Raw genomic sequence first — 16,524 nt, forward strand, 5'->3', positions numbered from 1 at the left:
GAAACTACTGATAAAATGGACTAACGGGATAATTCCCAGCAGGTTTTTTCCCCCCCTAATCGATTTGGTTGACCTTAGAAAGTATGATTTTTGCCTTTATAATTGTTTTGCAAAATTGCTTGTATACCTCTCTAAAATATTTGTGTGAAAGCAAACTAAATAAAGAAGACTGCAGTCTATTCTGCTAATACTAATTTTAATAATAATAATAAAGTGATATAGAGAAAAAAACCTTTGAATTGGGAATCTTTAAGTTCACTAAAAAGTTTTGTGCAACAAAGATCAGAATAGTACTCTTAGTTCTAAATACTAAAACCATTTTTAATTAGTAAATGCAGAAAATATCTAAAACAGAAATTGTTGAATGTGGACCTTATTGTAACACTTTTTAAAAAATAATTAATGAAAAAGAATTTACAGTATCAAAGAGGTTCATATTTCCCTTTGGCAACTATCTTCAAGAAAGATTTCCAAGTGTCTCATATATCAAGGGACTGTTTCATATGCATAAGACATCATACCCACCCCCCCAATTTTCCTGTCCTCATGGAGGTTTTTTTAAATCATAAGGTGGGCAGACAAAGAAATAAACATCTCTAGGTTTACTAGATGAGGTCCTGAGATAATACTACAACTTGTTAAGAAGAGCCAGGAAGCGAGAGGAAAGGAAGAGTCAAGATGAGAACACAGACCATGATCTCTAATTGGTGGTGTGTTATGTGTAAAAGGGACATCAGATAAGGCCTAAGTGCCCAGTCATGGGACTTTCATTACCTGGCCACTTGGATGACTTAGTTCCATCTAGGGGTTGGGGAGTACGTAATTCTGAAAAGCAAACCCAATCATGATCTTAAAATATTCTATTTAAAAGGGAGCAGAGAAGGAGATGATTTTAAATATCTTTTTAAATAAAGTGTCTAAACAAAACCCAACAGTTTAAAGAATGGAAGACCTTATTTCTAGCACTCTTATAAAGAACAAACATGGTATTTGCTTCTTGGGAACTATAGCTCTACTGCCAATCTCCCTGTCCTGTCTGCTTCTCTTCATGTGTAACCTTATATTGCAGATGCATTTCCTTGCCAAGGCTGCTGGCCACTCAGTTACAATGTCACAGGTCAATGATGCTCCATTTCTAAAGTCCTAGAATTCTCATTTTCCAAACTTGATTCAAATATCCGTCAGTATCAGACCAGAAATATTGAGTATTCTGGCTCATGAGGTATGTGCCAGCCTAGTTTGTACAAAATATCTTACTGAAGTAACAGAATACAGGGAATGATAAACCAAATGTAAGGGTGATAAACATGCAATATCTTTACAACTGACAATTTCATATGTGAAGACATAAAAAATCATGGCATTTTGCAGGAATGGAGGAAGTTGGAGGAGATAATGCTAAGTGAAGTCAGCCAATCCCAAAAAAACAAATGCTGAATGTTTTCTTTGATATAAGAAGACTGATTCATAGTGGGGTAGGGAGGGGGGCATAGGAGGAATAGATGAACTCTAGATAGGGCAGAGGGGTGGGAGGGGAAGGCAGGGGGTTAGAAATCATTGTGGAATGTGATGGTCATTATTATCCAAAGTACATGTATGAAGACACGAATTGGTGTGAATATACTTTGTATACAGAGATATGAAAAATTGTGCTCTATATGTATAATAAGAACTGTAATGCATTCTGCTGTCATATATAAATAAAAATATTTGTTTTTTAAAAAAGAAAAAAATCAGTGAGAAAGGTGTTATCTAACCAAATGGTATATAGAATATTGTCTATTCATTCAGAAGGAAAAAATGTGTAAATCCTTACATCAAATGATACCTATAGAAACGTGGGATATACACAGACTTTTGTGCCCAGTGTGAGACACAGAATGTTCTCACATAACAGCACAATGATGGACACAAGTGACAATATCTGAAGAGAGACCACTGGATCAGCAGCTTGCTTCCACTTGAGCATCACTGGAGAACAGTTTAATCATGGTCATCTAGTGGAGCACACTGTGGGTGCTCGGCAGCTGTTTTCTGCCACAGTTCAGAACACCACAGAGGGCCTTTAATCTGTATATAGTTTCTAATTGGAATTTACAATAGCTAGGCCACAGCAAGAGCCCAAGGGTCAATCAGAATGCACTGTGTAAAAAAGCCCAAGAGTAAGGCCAGGGTTTATGAAATGAAGTACTGGACAGTGTGGAGAAATCCTTGTGATCTGTTCACTGAGGAGTGACCACTTTCATTTTGGAGTATATGAAGACAAATTTAAGCAGATATAGCATTCTAGTGCTTTCAAGTTAGCCAACAAGGCCCAGTTAGATTGACCTCCACAAACTGAGGACCCTACTAAGCCAGAAATTTTGTTTCAGGTAATGAAGTAGGAGATAAATTTCTCTTTTAACAAAAGCCTGCCACTGTTTCATGTACAGCTAAGACACTGTGGGCTTATGAATCTGCAGTTTAAACAGTTTTCAATCCGCTAGTTGAGGCTTGCTGGGCTACCTTCATTTTGTTAGTTGTTGAATCCAAGATGACATACCCCAAAACTGGAATTTAAGGCAGAGGCCTCTACTGAAGCCAAAGGTTTCCACTGTGTAAAAGAGCCCAAGAGTAAGCTAAGAGCTGATTTTCTTCTTTACATTCCATTCTTCCTGACTGGGAGAATTCCTTGTATGACTTGTGGGAAATAGAGCATATACCATATTAATTCTTACTGTTTTTTTTTTTTTTTTTTGCAATGGGGGGATTGAACCAAGGGCCTCACACATGCTAGGCAAGTACCTTATCACTGTGCCACATCCCCAGCACTACTACACTTTGAGATATAGAAGTAACCACAGTATATTGATTGCAATGGCCTAAACAGTTCCATCCACCAAGTTACTTTTGTTTCCCTTCCAAACCATATTAGCTAAATCTAGGGGCCCCTACCTCCATCAGAATTGGCAAGTTGTGGACTTGGGCACTTGTATCCAATAAAGCCATAAACATTTGAGTCTTTTCCCGTCCCAGACATCACCCTAGAATACTCAGGTTTCCAGCCCTGATAAGGAAACCTTAATCTTTAAAGAGTAAGGCTGTGGTATAGGACTGAAGGAAGTGGTTTTATGCCATTCAACAATAGTTCGTTTGAGCTGTATGGTGGCTGTTCACCATTCAACCCAAATCAACCAACAAAAATTCCTCTCTCAACACTTCAGGTTCATCTACAACACTGTATCAAGTGATACCATCTACTTCAATATATGGAAAGGATGACTTTTGTATGAATTCTCTGATCATCCTGGAGAGACTCCTCAACCCAGTAGTCTTCTGATGAGGCTGGTGTCCTCTGGATGACTTAGACTTGGTTTACATACCCATATTCTGCCTTCCTAACAGAGTGAGAGCTAAACTAGATGTAGAAACAAATACATCAAGACATGCAAAACTTCAATAGAATAAAGTCTAATTTTTGCTCAAAATATTTTTCACCAGCAAAGATATGGAAGACAACTTCTCTCTTATCAATTTATTCAGGCATGCTGGCCTTTCTTACCTTGGGCTATGCCACATTAAGGCATGACAACCCAGAAATCATTCATTTTATTCTTACAGGTCCCTGGAAGCTTCTCAGGAAGACCTCTGATTTGTAAGATCAGGTTATGGCATATATCACAGGCATTCTCATTCCAGCAGCCTATCACAAATCCCTCTTGGGTGAAAGGGAAGTTCAGAGAATTTAGACTAGCTGTGTTCCTTAAAGAAAAATAAAATGAAAATTACTGTTGAACAGATTAACAGACTGATGCATGAATTATCTAAAAGGGTATGACTTCATTCAAAAGGACTTTGTATTGTCCTCTGAAAAAACAGAAGTCTTTTGTGAATTCTTTGATATATCTTAGCACTGCCTTCTAGACAGAACTCTTCCTATGCTGACATCCATTGGTTTTTTTCCTTACGTAAACAGTTGTACTGTAAGGGTTAATTTCTGGAACTATTAGCATGTGTGTATTTCCAATTGAATTTCCTGGATATCTTCTGTTGTCATATCCATCTTTGTCAGAAATATTTTCCATAGTTATCAATAGAGTTTCCTTCCTCCCTGAGTTCTCTGACATAGAGTTGACTTATACACTTTTCCATACTCACTGCACTCATAAGCTTTCTCCCCACTGTGAATTCTCTGATGTATTCTGAGGTTTGATTTCTGCCCAAACATCTTCCCACATTTATTACACTGAAAGGGTTTCTCCCCTGTATGAATTCTCTGATGATCACTAAGGATTGCTTTCCGTACAAACTTTTTCCCACACTCATTACATTTAAATGGTTTCTCCCCAGTATGAATTCTCTGATGCACTCTGAGGGTTGATGTCCGGGCAAAGGTTTTCCCACACTCATTACACTGAAATGGTTTCTCTCCTGTGTGAGTTTTCTGATGTTGAATTAGATGATCTTTGCGCCAGAAGGATTTTTCACATTCATTACACTGGTATGTCTTCTCCCCACTATGAGTTCTTTGATGTATTCTGAGGTTAGATTTCTGGCCAAAAGTTTTTCCACATTCATTACAATGAAAGGATTTCTCCCCTGTGTGAATTCTGTGATGATCTCTGAGGGTTGACTTCTGAACAAAAGTTTTCCCACACTCAATACATTCATAGGGTTTCTCTCCTGTGTGGATTCTCAGATGTCCCCTGAGGGTTGACTTTTGGACAAATGTCTTCCCACATTCATTACACTTATAGGGTTTCTCTGCTGTGTGAATTCTTTGATGTGTATTGAGGTGGGACTTTTGGGAGAAAGTTTTTCCACATTCATTACATTCAAATGGTTTCTCTCCTGTGTGAGTTCTCTGGTGCTGAATGAGATGGCCTTTCTGACAAAAGGATTTCCCACATTCACTACATCTATAGGGTTTCATGTCAGAGTGAGTTCTCTGATTTACTTTGCAGGTTAGTGTCTGATAAGACCTCTTATTTTCATATTCAAAGGATTTATCCCCAGTGTGTATTCTGTCAATACATACTGATGGATTCTCTTCTGCAACAGTTCTCTGAGGCTGAATGAGGTTTGACTGCTTGCTGAAATAATGTCTAGGGGCATTAGGTTCATGATACTTCATAGCAGTGTTATATTTATTGTGTTCCTCCAGGGATGACTTCTCAAAGGAAGACTTTCCACACTGGTGAAGACATGGGGGTTTCTCCCTGCTGTTAATTCGTCTATGGTCAAAAAGAGTTATCTTATGAAGGTTTTTCCTACATTCACCACCTTTATAGGAATTTTCTTCTGTGTGAAAACTCTTATATGTAACAAAGTCGGCATTCTCACAGGTTTTTCCCATCTTTTTACCTTCAAGATCTTTCTCCAATGTTTGAAACTTCTTATGCTCAAGAGTTTCCTTATAACTGAGGTCTTGCATGTTTTTATTGTATTCATAAAAGTTCTCTCCAGTATGAGTTCTGCCAAACTTAATTTTGAAAGGCAAATTCTCACATACATTATGGCAATCTGTTTTCTTTGTTGAACAGTTTCTATTATTTTGGACAAATTCAGAAATATCTTGAAAATTCACTCCCCATGATTTACATCTGAAGGACAGTTTTGCGGAACAAATTGGAGCTGTGTGCTGATTAAATGGTTTCTCCCAAATTTCCCCTCTCTCTCTAGTCAATGTTTTACTTTTGATGAATATTATCTGTTTTAAGTCTTTGTCTTTGATTTTCTTGTTACTCTTGATCAAGTCATCAACTTTGCAATTTTCTAAAACAAGAAAAATTGAACACATGAAGTAAATACTTCTTATGAGTAGGGTTTATGCACATAGTCTGTTTTATTACACTGAGTTCTCAAAACCTAATAATTCAAATATATGTATATGTGCAGCCTTTTAACAATAATATTAATATAGAGAGGAAACTGTTTGTGAATACTATTTGTAGTAAATGAGTATTTTCTAAGTACATAAAAGAAAGGAAAGGAAATAGAAAATAGTCTCACAGGGGTGGTTACTAGGCCTCAGAAAAAGTGGAGAATAGAATGAATACAACAAAGACTATAAACTTCAGTAGAGTATTAAAAATTGGGATAATATACATGAAATAGACTCAATATGGAAAAAGTTTGGTTTGGGAAGTAAATTGCAGGCTAGGTGCAGATATCACCTAGACTACAATGAACTATATTGTTTAAATTCTTCCAATTGGATATCACTCATTTCCATCAACTTTTCAATAGTAAATGTATAACAGCACCAATTTCCATATGATTATGAAGAAGTTTTTAGCTATCTTACAGTTATGATTCACAGAAATACAAGCAATATATGAATTATATATATGTGTGTGTACATATGTAATTTTTAAAAATTATAGACAGACACAAGACCTTTATTTTTATGTGGTGCTGAGGTTCAAATATGCTAGGCAGGCCCTCTACCACTAAGCTACAGCCCTAGCCCTGCAATATATAAACTGATTAAAAGAAAATCCATTCTTGCAACTTAATTAGATTCACAGTTCCATTCTGGCTCTCATCTTTTATTAATTTTGTCATAACACAACAATAAGCGAAGTTGACTCCATCCTGAGTTTCCACATTTCAATGTGACACACGAGTTCAATTTTAAATGAGGAATCATGGAAGAGAAGTCATAAAAAAGGTCCAGATTTTTTATGTATTCTAAATGATTGTCTTGGTAATTTATATCGCAAAATATGTAACTTGTCACGTTCCACCCATTAAAACTAAGTATCATAGGTTAGACTGGAATTTCCCCCAAGGCTCATATGCTGAAGGCTTGCTTCCCAACAGAGAAATATTCGAAGGTAGGGGCTTTGGGGGAGTGATCAGATCATACATGCTCTGATCTCATCAGGGGATTAACTCACTGGTATCTGAATGGACTACTGAGAGGTGGTGGAAACCATAGGCAGTAGGTCACTGGGCTAAGCCCTAGAGGGGTATTTCTTAAAACTTAGCTCATTCCACTCTCTGATTTCCTTCCTAGCTGCCATGAGGTGAACAGCTTTGCTTCTGCCAGACCCTTCCACCCTGATGTTCTGCTTCACCTCAGGCCCACAGCAATGCAGTCTGCCAACCTCTGAAACTGAGCCAAAATAAATCTGTCCTTACGTTGTTCATATCAGATATTTTGGTCAAAGCAAAAAAAGCTAACATGGCATGGAATAATACATAAGTGCATGAAACTTTCATGTGTAACATTACAGTGATATGTATGTATTGATATTTTGTTGGGTTAATCTTTATAATCATTGCACAGAATTTTATGTGGCTACATAATTTTTCCTTAAAAAATACAGTTATTTCTTTACCCGGTGGCTGATGAGCCAAATTTCAGCAAATATAAACAATATTCCCATTAATATTATTACATATACTAGAGAATACAATTATACATTTGGTAGGGTGTACAGAGATCAAAGGGCTTGCTTGCTTATAATGTAAGCAAAACATAACCAGACTAGGTGGCATGTTCCTGACTTCACAATAGTTTTACAAGTTTACACTTCCAATCTATGAATACTGGTCTCTCATAATTCATATCCCCACCAGGACTTGGTATAGCCAGATTTGGCAATCTTATCTTACATCTCTTATTTCACTTTGCAGTCTATAAAAAATGTGATAAATTTTCAGATTTACTGACCCTTTAAAAATTTCCTGTTCTGAGCTGGGATGTAGCTCAGTTGGTAGAGTACTTGCCGCTAATGCACAAGGCCCTGGGTTCAATCCCCAGCACCACCAAAAATAAATAAATAAATAAAACTAAAATGAATATTTTCTGTTCAAAGTCTTATGCCCATTTTTCTTAATATATATATATATATATAGTTGTTGATAGACCTTTTATATTATTTATTTACTTGTGATGCTGAGAATTGAACCCAATGCCTAAATACGTCAGGCAAGTGTGCTACCGCTGAGCCCCCGTCCCAGTCCTTATGCCCATTTTTTCAATTGTGTTGTCTCCCTCTTCTCACACTGATTTATAGAAATCCTTTACATTTTCAGGAAGCTTACTCTATCTAGGTTACTTTCACTATATTCCAATTCTGCTATTCTGTGGTCTTTTACCCTTTTAAAAGATATCTTTTAAAACAAAAGTTTTAAACTTTAATGGAGTCAAATTTATTAATCATTTCCCTTTGATTAGTTGTTTTTACAACTTTGATCTTTTAATAAAAGTTTCATGATACAAAGGTGTTCACTTGTAAACTGACCATCTGGAGTCTAACTACTGCAAATAGATCTGTTCAGTAACTCACCTGGGTCATTTTGGTTTGAAATTTCCTCCTCTGAGAACCAAGGTGCTTCTCCTTGCTCCAATTTGAAGACCACCTCTGGTTTGAAAATGCAGTACCCTATGAATACGGAACAATTGAGGGCTTAGGCCAGATACATGAGCATTCTGTTTTCCAAAAGTAGAAGAAGGTATAGCTTCAGGAGCAGAATCCTCAAAGTAACATTTGAATTTATCACTGAAAGCTGACAACACATTCTCTGTGGTACTCTTAAAAGTTCAGTTACTTTGGATTCTTGAATGAAAATCCTAAATACCATGAAACTTGCTAGGTGTTTATACATGATGGTAAGTAAAAAGGAAGTGCCTTCTCCCGGCATTGCGAGGGTAAGTTAGGCTTATATGCTCACCCAGAGAGACGAGGTGGCTGTAGTTTTCCAGCATCACCTCTCTGTACAGGGTCCTCTGAGCAGGACCCATGTGTTGCCACTCCTCCTGGGAGAGTTCCACAGTCACATCCCGGAATGACACTGAGGCCTGGAACAACACATTTTGTTTCATCTGTAAGGTCCAGAATTAGAAACAGATATAGAAAATACTCATAAAAATGATTCTTATTATGTTTACTATAAAGAGGTTAAAATGACTACAAACAAAGTCTATTCTGAATTTGATATGATCTCATTCTTTGAAGTTACTCAATTAGTAAAAACATAATAATTCATGTGTATATATTTTTAAGTCATAAACATGAACTACCAATGTTAGCAATATTTTGGCATTTTAAATTATTTTTTATAGTCAGAAGATGTAAAATACCATCAGAGACTTGCAAATGTTGATAGTGAAAATATTTACTACCTGATAATTTATAGGAAAATTTGCCAATCTCTACACCAAAATATCTGATTTAAGGAAAAATCATCAGCACAAAAGCAACAACAAAGATAACATTTTATATAAAAAGAAATAGGGTGCTGAGGCTGTGGCTCAGCGGTAGAGTGCTTGCCTAGCATGTGTGAGGCCCTGGGTTCGGTCCTCAACACCACATAAAAATAAACAAACAAAATAAAGGTATTATGTTAAAAACTGTCATTTAATCATTTGCCAAAAGAAAGTTGATATGGTTATATTAGTATTGAGAAAAGTAGATTATAAGGTAAGAAAGCATGATAAAAGTTGACAAGTAACAACCTAGAATGATAAAATGATCCTTTCAATAGATTATATATAACAAACATAAACAGGTATGCACTAGAAAATAGAGCTTTCAAATACAAACATTTGTTATTATTCACAAATTATGTAATTGTGAACTCAATCCTTCACTTAGGTTTATTAGTAACCTCAAAATGAATATTCAGAGTTATCTGTGGTCACTCTTGGTCATCCGTAGAATAACACAAAATTTGAGTTTCCCTAGGTGAGGTTGAATAAAATGATGTTTTTTTGCCTTTTATTTTAGTTCTGATGAAGTGGGACAGAAGAAGCTGGACAACTGAGGAATTTTCAGGAATCAGGTTTATTGACCACAGGATTCAGAGGTGGCTCTTGTCTAAGAATTCTTCCCCTGAACAAAGATTTTGGAAGACTTTTGAACTTTATACCCAGCTGGAGGGGGTTGGGGGTGTTGGAGGTTCACATGACAAATGCTCTCTATTCCATCCCCTAGACCAGACACAGATTTCACAAGTTTTTAATTAAGAAAATAGAAATATATTTTTTTCACAAGTTTGCAAACTAACTCTGTCACACCTTTTGTGTACAAACCTAGCATTTATAAGAAAGAGGTAACTACCAACCACAATAACCTCTGTAGACATCCTGCTGACATGACAAGAGGAGAAGCTTAGTCATGGCAAGGGTGGAGGTACTTCGTCTGCTTCACCAATAATGTAAACAAGCATCCCTTTCTCAGTTTATTTAGTTCCACATTATTTGCATTTTTGTGCTTTTTCTCAATGATTTCGCTTTTTAAAAGTGGCCTCTGCTATGGTTTGGAGATAAGGTGTTCCCCCGAAACGCCTGTGTTAATATGAGAATATTGAGGTGAAATGATGAGATTATGAAAGCCATAAACCTACTCAGTTCATCCTAGTTTGAATGGACTGACTAGGTGTAGAGGTAGACAGGGAACGGCTAGGAGGAAATGGTCACTGGGGACGTGCCCTGGAAGGGTACCTCTCTCCCGTGGACTCTACTTCAACCTCTCTGCTTCCTGGCTGCCATGAATGGAAGTACTCCTCCACCACATCCTTCCACCACGATGTTCAGCCTCACTTGGGCCCAGAGCAATGGGGTTGGCAGACCATGGACTAAACCTCTGGAACTGTGAGTCAAACTTTTTCGCCTCTGAGATGTTCTTATTGGATATTTTAGTCACAGAGACAAAAAGCTGCCTAATATAGCCTGCTTGTTTGATATTGATGGACTGTCTAGTGCTCTTAAGATAGGAAGGATTGGATATGCTCCATGGAGAAAACATTTGAGCTAGGTAAGCTTTGGTCAGGCCTTAGCTATGGTGTGCTGTTGGCTGTTAGCCCAATGTTTATAAATCAACAATATTATAATTTATAACATTATTTATGTTATAAATGTCTTTAAACAGAAACATGACAAGATTACATATTGACTGGCTTAAGAAAATGTGAGCCGAGATTTGCAGGACTCAAACCCTGTATATCCCTTCTTAGTCATGGTTCAGTATTTTACTAATTCAGTATTTATGGTGACTTTATAGAATGTTACAACTGAGGACAACAGGGAATTGCTTATATATAAACAAAAGGTTAAAAAAATTATAAAAAGGCAATTAGTGATTTTAATAGAACTCTTCCAGTAATACAGAAAAGCAGATTGAAAGAACTAACAAAGACATAGAATAGGAATCATCAACTTACAATTCAAAAGCCAAATCTAGCTCATCATCTGTTTCTTTTTATAAATGAAGAAAAATATCATCACCACTACCAGTCCTTTTTTTTTGTAAATAAAGTTTTATTGGAACACAGACATAATCACATATTTTGCTTACTTAAAAAACAAAATAGAAAACATGTCTCAGTGATACAGAGAAAAACAAACAAATAAATCTGAAGAGACCTTTCAGTAATTAAAATTCTCCCAAACAGAAAGCCCCAAACCAAATGGCTTCACTGGTAAATCTACCAAATTATTTAAAGAATGGATTATAACACTTCTCTAATTCTCCCCAAAATAAAAGTGAAACATATCCAAATTCAATCTATTCAGTTACCTTGATCTAAAGCCAGACATAAGAAAACTATAGATCAACATCACTTATGTATATAGGTGCAAAAGACTTCAACATAATACCAGCATAATAAAAAGGATGACAAATGTTCCTCTACATACGGTGGCCTGACTTGTCTGTTTTAACTTCATGATGGGAAAGTGATGTACATGCTGTAGAAATTGTATTTTAGTATAACACAACTTTGTGTTAGATGATTTTTGTCCAAAGTGTGAATGTTCTGAGCATGCTTAAGGTAGCCTAGGCTAAGCTTTAATGTTCACTAAATTAGTGTATTATGGGCAATTTGGACTTATGGTATCATATTTTCAATGTATAATGGGTTTATTGGGACACAACAAACAGTAAGTATAATTTGCTGCATAATTGCAATGAGACTTGTCAGAAGAAAATCAATGTAATACATCACATTGATAGAATAAAGGAAATATACCACATGATAATCTTTGCAAAGAACACAGTAGGAACAGAAGGGAACTTCCTCAACATAATAAGAAACATTTATGAGAAACTGATGTTAACACCAAACATGGGGCCAAAAGACAGAATGTTTCCCCTAAAAGATGAGGAACAAGACAAAGAAGGCAAGCTTTAATCATTTCTATTCAGTGCACTAGAAGACCTAGCCATCTTAAATAGGTAAGAAAGGAAGAAAAAAATCATTCAAATTGGAAAGAAAAAAAGTAAATCTCTCTATTCATATACCAAATAATTTAATATAGATAATATTGAAGAATCCACAAAAATTGTTAAATGTTGCTTAGTAAATTCAGAGGAATTGTAGGATACTAAAGAATACACAAAAATAATTTGCATCTCTATACAGACAATGAACAATTTAAGAAAATAATTCTATTTACAATAGAATAAAATATAATGAAACAATTAGGAATAAATTAAGAATTTATTCTAGTGCATGAACACTAGAAAACATTTTTGAAAGAACTAAAAACCTAACAAATGAAAGGGCATTCTATGTGCATAATTGGAAGATTTATATTAAGATGGCAATTTTCCTATGAGTGATTTACGATTCAGTGAAATCTGTATCCATATTCCAAAGGCATTTTTGCAGAATGTCAATCCTCAAATTCATACAATTTTCAAGGAACCCTGAATAGTCAAAACAATCTTGAAAAAAAAAAAAGCTGGAAGACTTGTATATTCTTAGTAATTTAGACAGTGTGATTCTGGCATAAATACAGTCATGTGGATCCATTCCGTAGAACTGAGAACCAAGAAGCAAACCCAGATATCAATCATTTAATAGGGAGAAATAGCCTGATGAAGAATTAATATAGTTCCTGAAGAGGGTGATATTGTAGGAGAAGCCTGACATCCTCTTCTGTCTGTCACAGCCCACTGCCCTTCTACCAAGAGACCCAAGAACAGCCAAGTGGATGCAGTATCCATGACCTTGCGCTTATAGCGCTGGGAGCCCAAAGACCTCTCTATAAATGACCCAGTTTCAGGTATTTTGTTATAGCAACAAAAACAACAGATTAGGACACACCTTCCTTAGCCTGCTCTTAAAAGGTTAAGAACCTCCACGCTTTGTAACAGCTATAGTACCACCCATTCTTTAGGGCTGATATCATCCTCTTCACCTCTCCCCCTTTGATCAACTGAGCCTACACCAGGCATCTTATCTCCCTTCGTTGACAAACTGTCAACCTCCACTTGTTTTAGTCATCTGAAAAATTGTTTTAACAAAATCCCCCCTTGGTCCAAGGTATTCTACTAATAGTGAGGAAAAAGGAGAAGCCATATACTGCACTACCTCAGGGCTGTTCTTGGGAAGATTTTTTACTCTCACTTACATGAAGACCAACAAAAACACTTTCCTCAATTTTATTAAGTTTAGATTCCACAAGGGTTCAGTCTGGCTTAAGTCTCTCCTAAAGACAAATCTTTAAACAAATACTGTCAGCCACGGATATGAGAAAGGTCGGAATGAAAATGGCAGCAGCACTTTGCAAAATCTGAACCGGAGGATCTGCACTTTCTACACACAAACTCTGCTGTGTTTTCATGAGTTTTTCTATGTCCCATCTGAAAGGTTCTGGTCCGCTCTCATTTTCACTCTTCCACACTGACAGACCCTTCAATACTAGAAATCCACGATACCAAGGTTGTTGGTTAAAAACTCACCTGAGACAGGTTCATTTTCTGTCGCTCTTGGAAGAGAGTTGGGAACTGAGAAGGAGGACCTGGGGGTAAGGACACAGTCATTAGGGGTCTGGTCAGGTTCGCACTGCCCTCCTGAAGGGTGTCATCAGGCCAGCAGGCGACGCCCACCCCGGACACGGGTCTGGACCCCGGACAGCGCAGGACGCCAGGGCAGACCGCCACGTGTGCACATCCCTCTTCCCCTGGGTGGCTGTGAGTCCTTTTTCCTATTAATTCGTCCTAAATGTGTCTTCTTTTACTGAGGGCTGAAAAAGTTAACATTCATGTGACCATTTTAATAACATTCCTCATATCGATTGAAAACTCATAGAAAACTGGAAAAAAACCCAGCTGCTTAAGGGTGGGACGCTCCACGTGTTTCGCTCCAGTTCCGTGCACTTCTTCACGCCGGCCGGGGCGGGCGCGGGGTGCCGGGGCGGGCGCGGGGTGCCGGGGCGGAGGGCGCGGGGTGCCGGGGCGGAGGGCGCGGGGTGCGGGACGGAGGGCGCGGGGTGCCGGGCGCGGGGTGCCGGGGCGGAGGGCGCGGGGTGCCGGGCGGCGGGCGCGGGGTGCCGGGGCGGAGGGCGCGGGGTGCCAGGGCGGCGGGCGCGGGGTGCGGGGCGGAGGGCGCGGGGTGCGGGGCGGAGGGCGCGGGGTGCCGGGGCGGAGGGCGCGGGGTGCCGGGCGGCGGGCGCGGGGTGCCGGGCGGCGGGCGCGGGGTGCCGGGGCGGAGGGCGCGGGGTGCCGGGCGGCGGGCGCGGGGTGCGGGGCGGCGGGCGCGGGGTGCGGGGCGGAGGGCGCGGGGTGCCGGGGCGGAGGGCGCGGGGTGCCGGGTGGCGGGCGCAGGGTGCCGGGCGGCGGGCGCGGCCCTGGGCTGGCCCCCGCTGGGTCGCGGCGGCAGGCGGTCTCCGGCCGGCACCGCGGGCTCGCGGTGGAGGGCCCAGCGCCCCGCGCACTCACCGTCCCCGCAGCGGCCCGCAGCACCCGCCGCCCCGCAATCCGGGAGGGCTTCTGGCTGCGGCGACATCCCCGGGCCGGCCCAGGGCCAGGGTAGGAGACCGGACCCGGCTCGCACCGCGAGGGCGCGCCGGACACGAGCACGTGGCCCCACGCGGCTCCGGAGGCCTCGCCGAGGCGCGCGCCCGACGCTGGGCCGCGCGAAGAGACGTGGCGGCTGTGGGCCAGCCCGTGCTTCTTGCGCACGCGCGGAGGCAGCCCACTCCCAGAAGGCTGCTCGGCACCCTGCGGACTACACTTCCCATAAGGCCACAATCCAGGTGTCAGGCTTAGGATTTTTATTTTCCTTTGGAAGGTTTAGCTGGGGACAACCTGTTACAGACAGTCTGTCCTGATACCAGAAATCCAGGTGCTGCCACAGCCTCAGAGGTTATACGGAATTGTTGTCCTAGTGGCACCTACAGTGTGTAGTCCTTGATCTCATTTTAGTTGCAGAAAAGAGGAGCTAGAAACTCTAGTTGGGAACAATTGGGGAAATTAGCAAATGGCCTGGACATTAGAAATATCGAGGAAAGTTACCATGACTTTCGTTTATTGGGATCACGTAGGTAATTTTACACATTATTAAAGAACTGCATGTTTAAGTGCTTTGTGTTGTACTATACAATTGTGACTTTTAATAAAATAACAACTGGAAAAGGCAAGACATGAAGACTTTCTACCTCTAGCGCTGAGAATATAACTTGGTGGTAATGTGTATGTTTAGCAAGTCTGAGGTCCTGGGTTTAATATCAGACACTTCCAAAGAAGAGGGGGAAAAAATCCACCTTTAGAATATGGATATTCTCATTTTACTATTTTCTATCTTTTTTAATTGATTTTATTTTTTAAAGTACACGACAGCGGAATACATTATAATTCTTATAGCACATATAGAACACAGTTTTTCATATCTCTGTATATAAAGCTTATTCACACCAATTCATGTCTTCATATGTGTACTTTTGATAATGATGTCCATCACATTCCACCATTATTGCGGATCCCCTGCGCCCTCCCTTCCCCTCCCACCCCTCTGCCCTATCTAGAGTTTGTCTATTCCTCCCATGCTCCCCCTCCCTACCCTACTATGAGTCACCTTATATCAGGGAAAACATTCGGCATTTGTCTTTTTGGAATTGGCTCTCATTTTATTATTTTCTGTGTTTGAAAAAAAATTATTATAAAGTTTATAAAACGTGGACTATCATGTTACAAGTGTGCCTTTGAACTCCAGCTGCCAAGAGAAAACAAATATAAATAGCTTTTTTGAGTAAAGAAAGCTGTAAAATGTAACAAATCCTAGAAAATGGAGTCCATTGTTTTTAATACAGGAATAATACTTATGATCCTTAAGTAACCCCATTGATATTACATTATACCTGAAAGTGTACAAAAATCCTACAACAGAAAACAGTATACAAATTATGCACATCTTGGAGAAAAAACTTGCCTAAATCTTATATATGCACACTTCTGAAATTAGGAATCATGTTAGAAACCTCTGGATATATTTTATGACATCCTTTTTACTAATACACATGTGTGTGTACAGATTTCATCATTGATACTTCATGACAGGTGATTTTATTTGGCAAGGATAAACATGAATGAATTTTGATTAGCAAGAAAAAGGCAATTATTTTTACCAGTTAGTGTAATTTATGTGAATCAAGGTACAAAATTTTAGTGTTGACATTAATAAAACTTCAATAAATATCAGATGAAATAGTATAATTTAAAAAATTCCAATCAGCATTCTAAGACTTCTATGTGTAATTTTTCTTTGTTGACATTTTTTGTTTAACCTAATGAACTATTCCAACTTTCA

The 16,524-nt window shown here is 39.1% G+C and overlaps 1 protein-coding gene across 4 annotated transcripts; it reads right to left on the reverse strand.

The window, feature by feature from the left end:
• Nucleotides 1–3,499: 3,499 nt before the first annotated feature.
• On the reverse strand, nucleotides 3,500–14,910 carry Znf510 (zinc finger protein 510). 4 transcript variants are annotated; one of them, XM_078030578.1, is made up of 6 exons: nucleotides 14,658–14,910; nucleotides 13,827–13,963; nucleotides 13,680–13,738; nucleotides 8,665–8,815; nucleotides 8,280–8,375; nucleotides 3,500–5,754 (listed from the first exon to the last, which is right to left on the reverse strand). In XM_078030578.1, exons 2-6 carry the CDS (start codon nucleotides 13,888–13,890, stop codon nucleotides 4,070–4,072), a joined length of 2,055 nt encoding a protein of 684 aa, XP_077886704.1. In that variant the 5' UTR covers nucleotides 13,891–13,963; nucleotides 14,658–14,910; the 3' UTR covers nucleotides 3,500–4,069. The 4 variants fall into 4 exon arrangements, with proteins under 4 accessions (XP_077886704.1, XP_077886705.1, XP_077886703.1 ...); XM_078030579.1 differs by lacking the exon at nucleotides 13,827–13,963 and having other exon boundaries at nucleotides 8,665–8,791; XM_078030577.1 differs by lacking the exon at nucleotides 13,827–13,963.
• Nucleotides 14,911–16,524: the final 1,614 nt, after the last annotated feature.

This window comes from Ictidomys tridecemlineatus, chromosome 13 (genome assembly GCF_052094955.1).
Source record: "Ictidomys tridecemlineatus isolate mIctTri1 chromosome 13, mIctTri1.hap1, whole genome shotgun sequence".
In the NCBI taxonomy this organism is placed as follows: Eukaryota; Metazoa; Chordata; class Mammalia; order Rodentia; family Sciuridae; genus Ictidomys; species Ictidomys tridecemlineatus.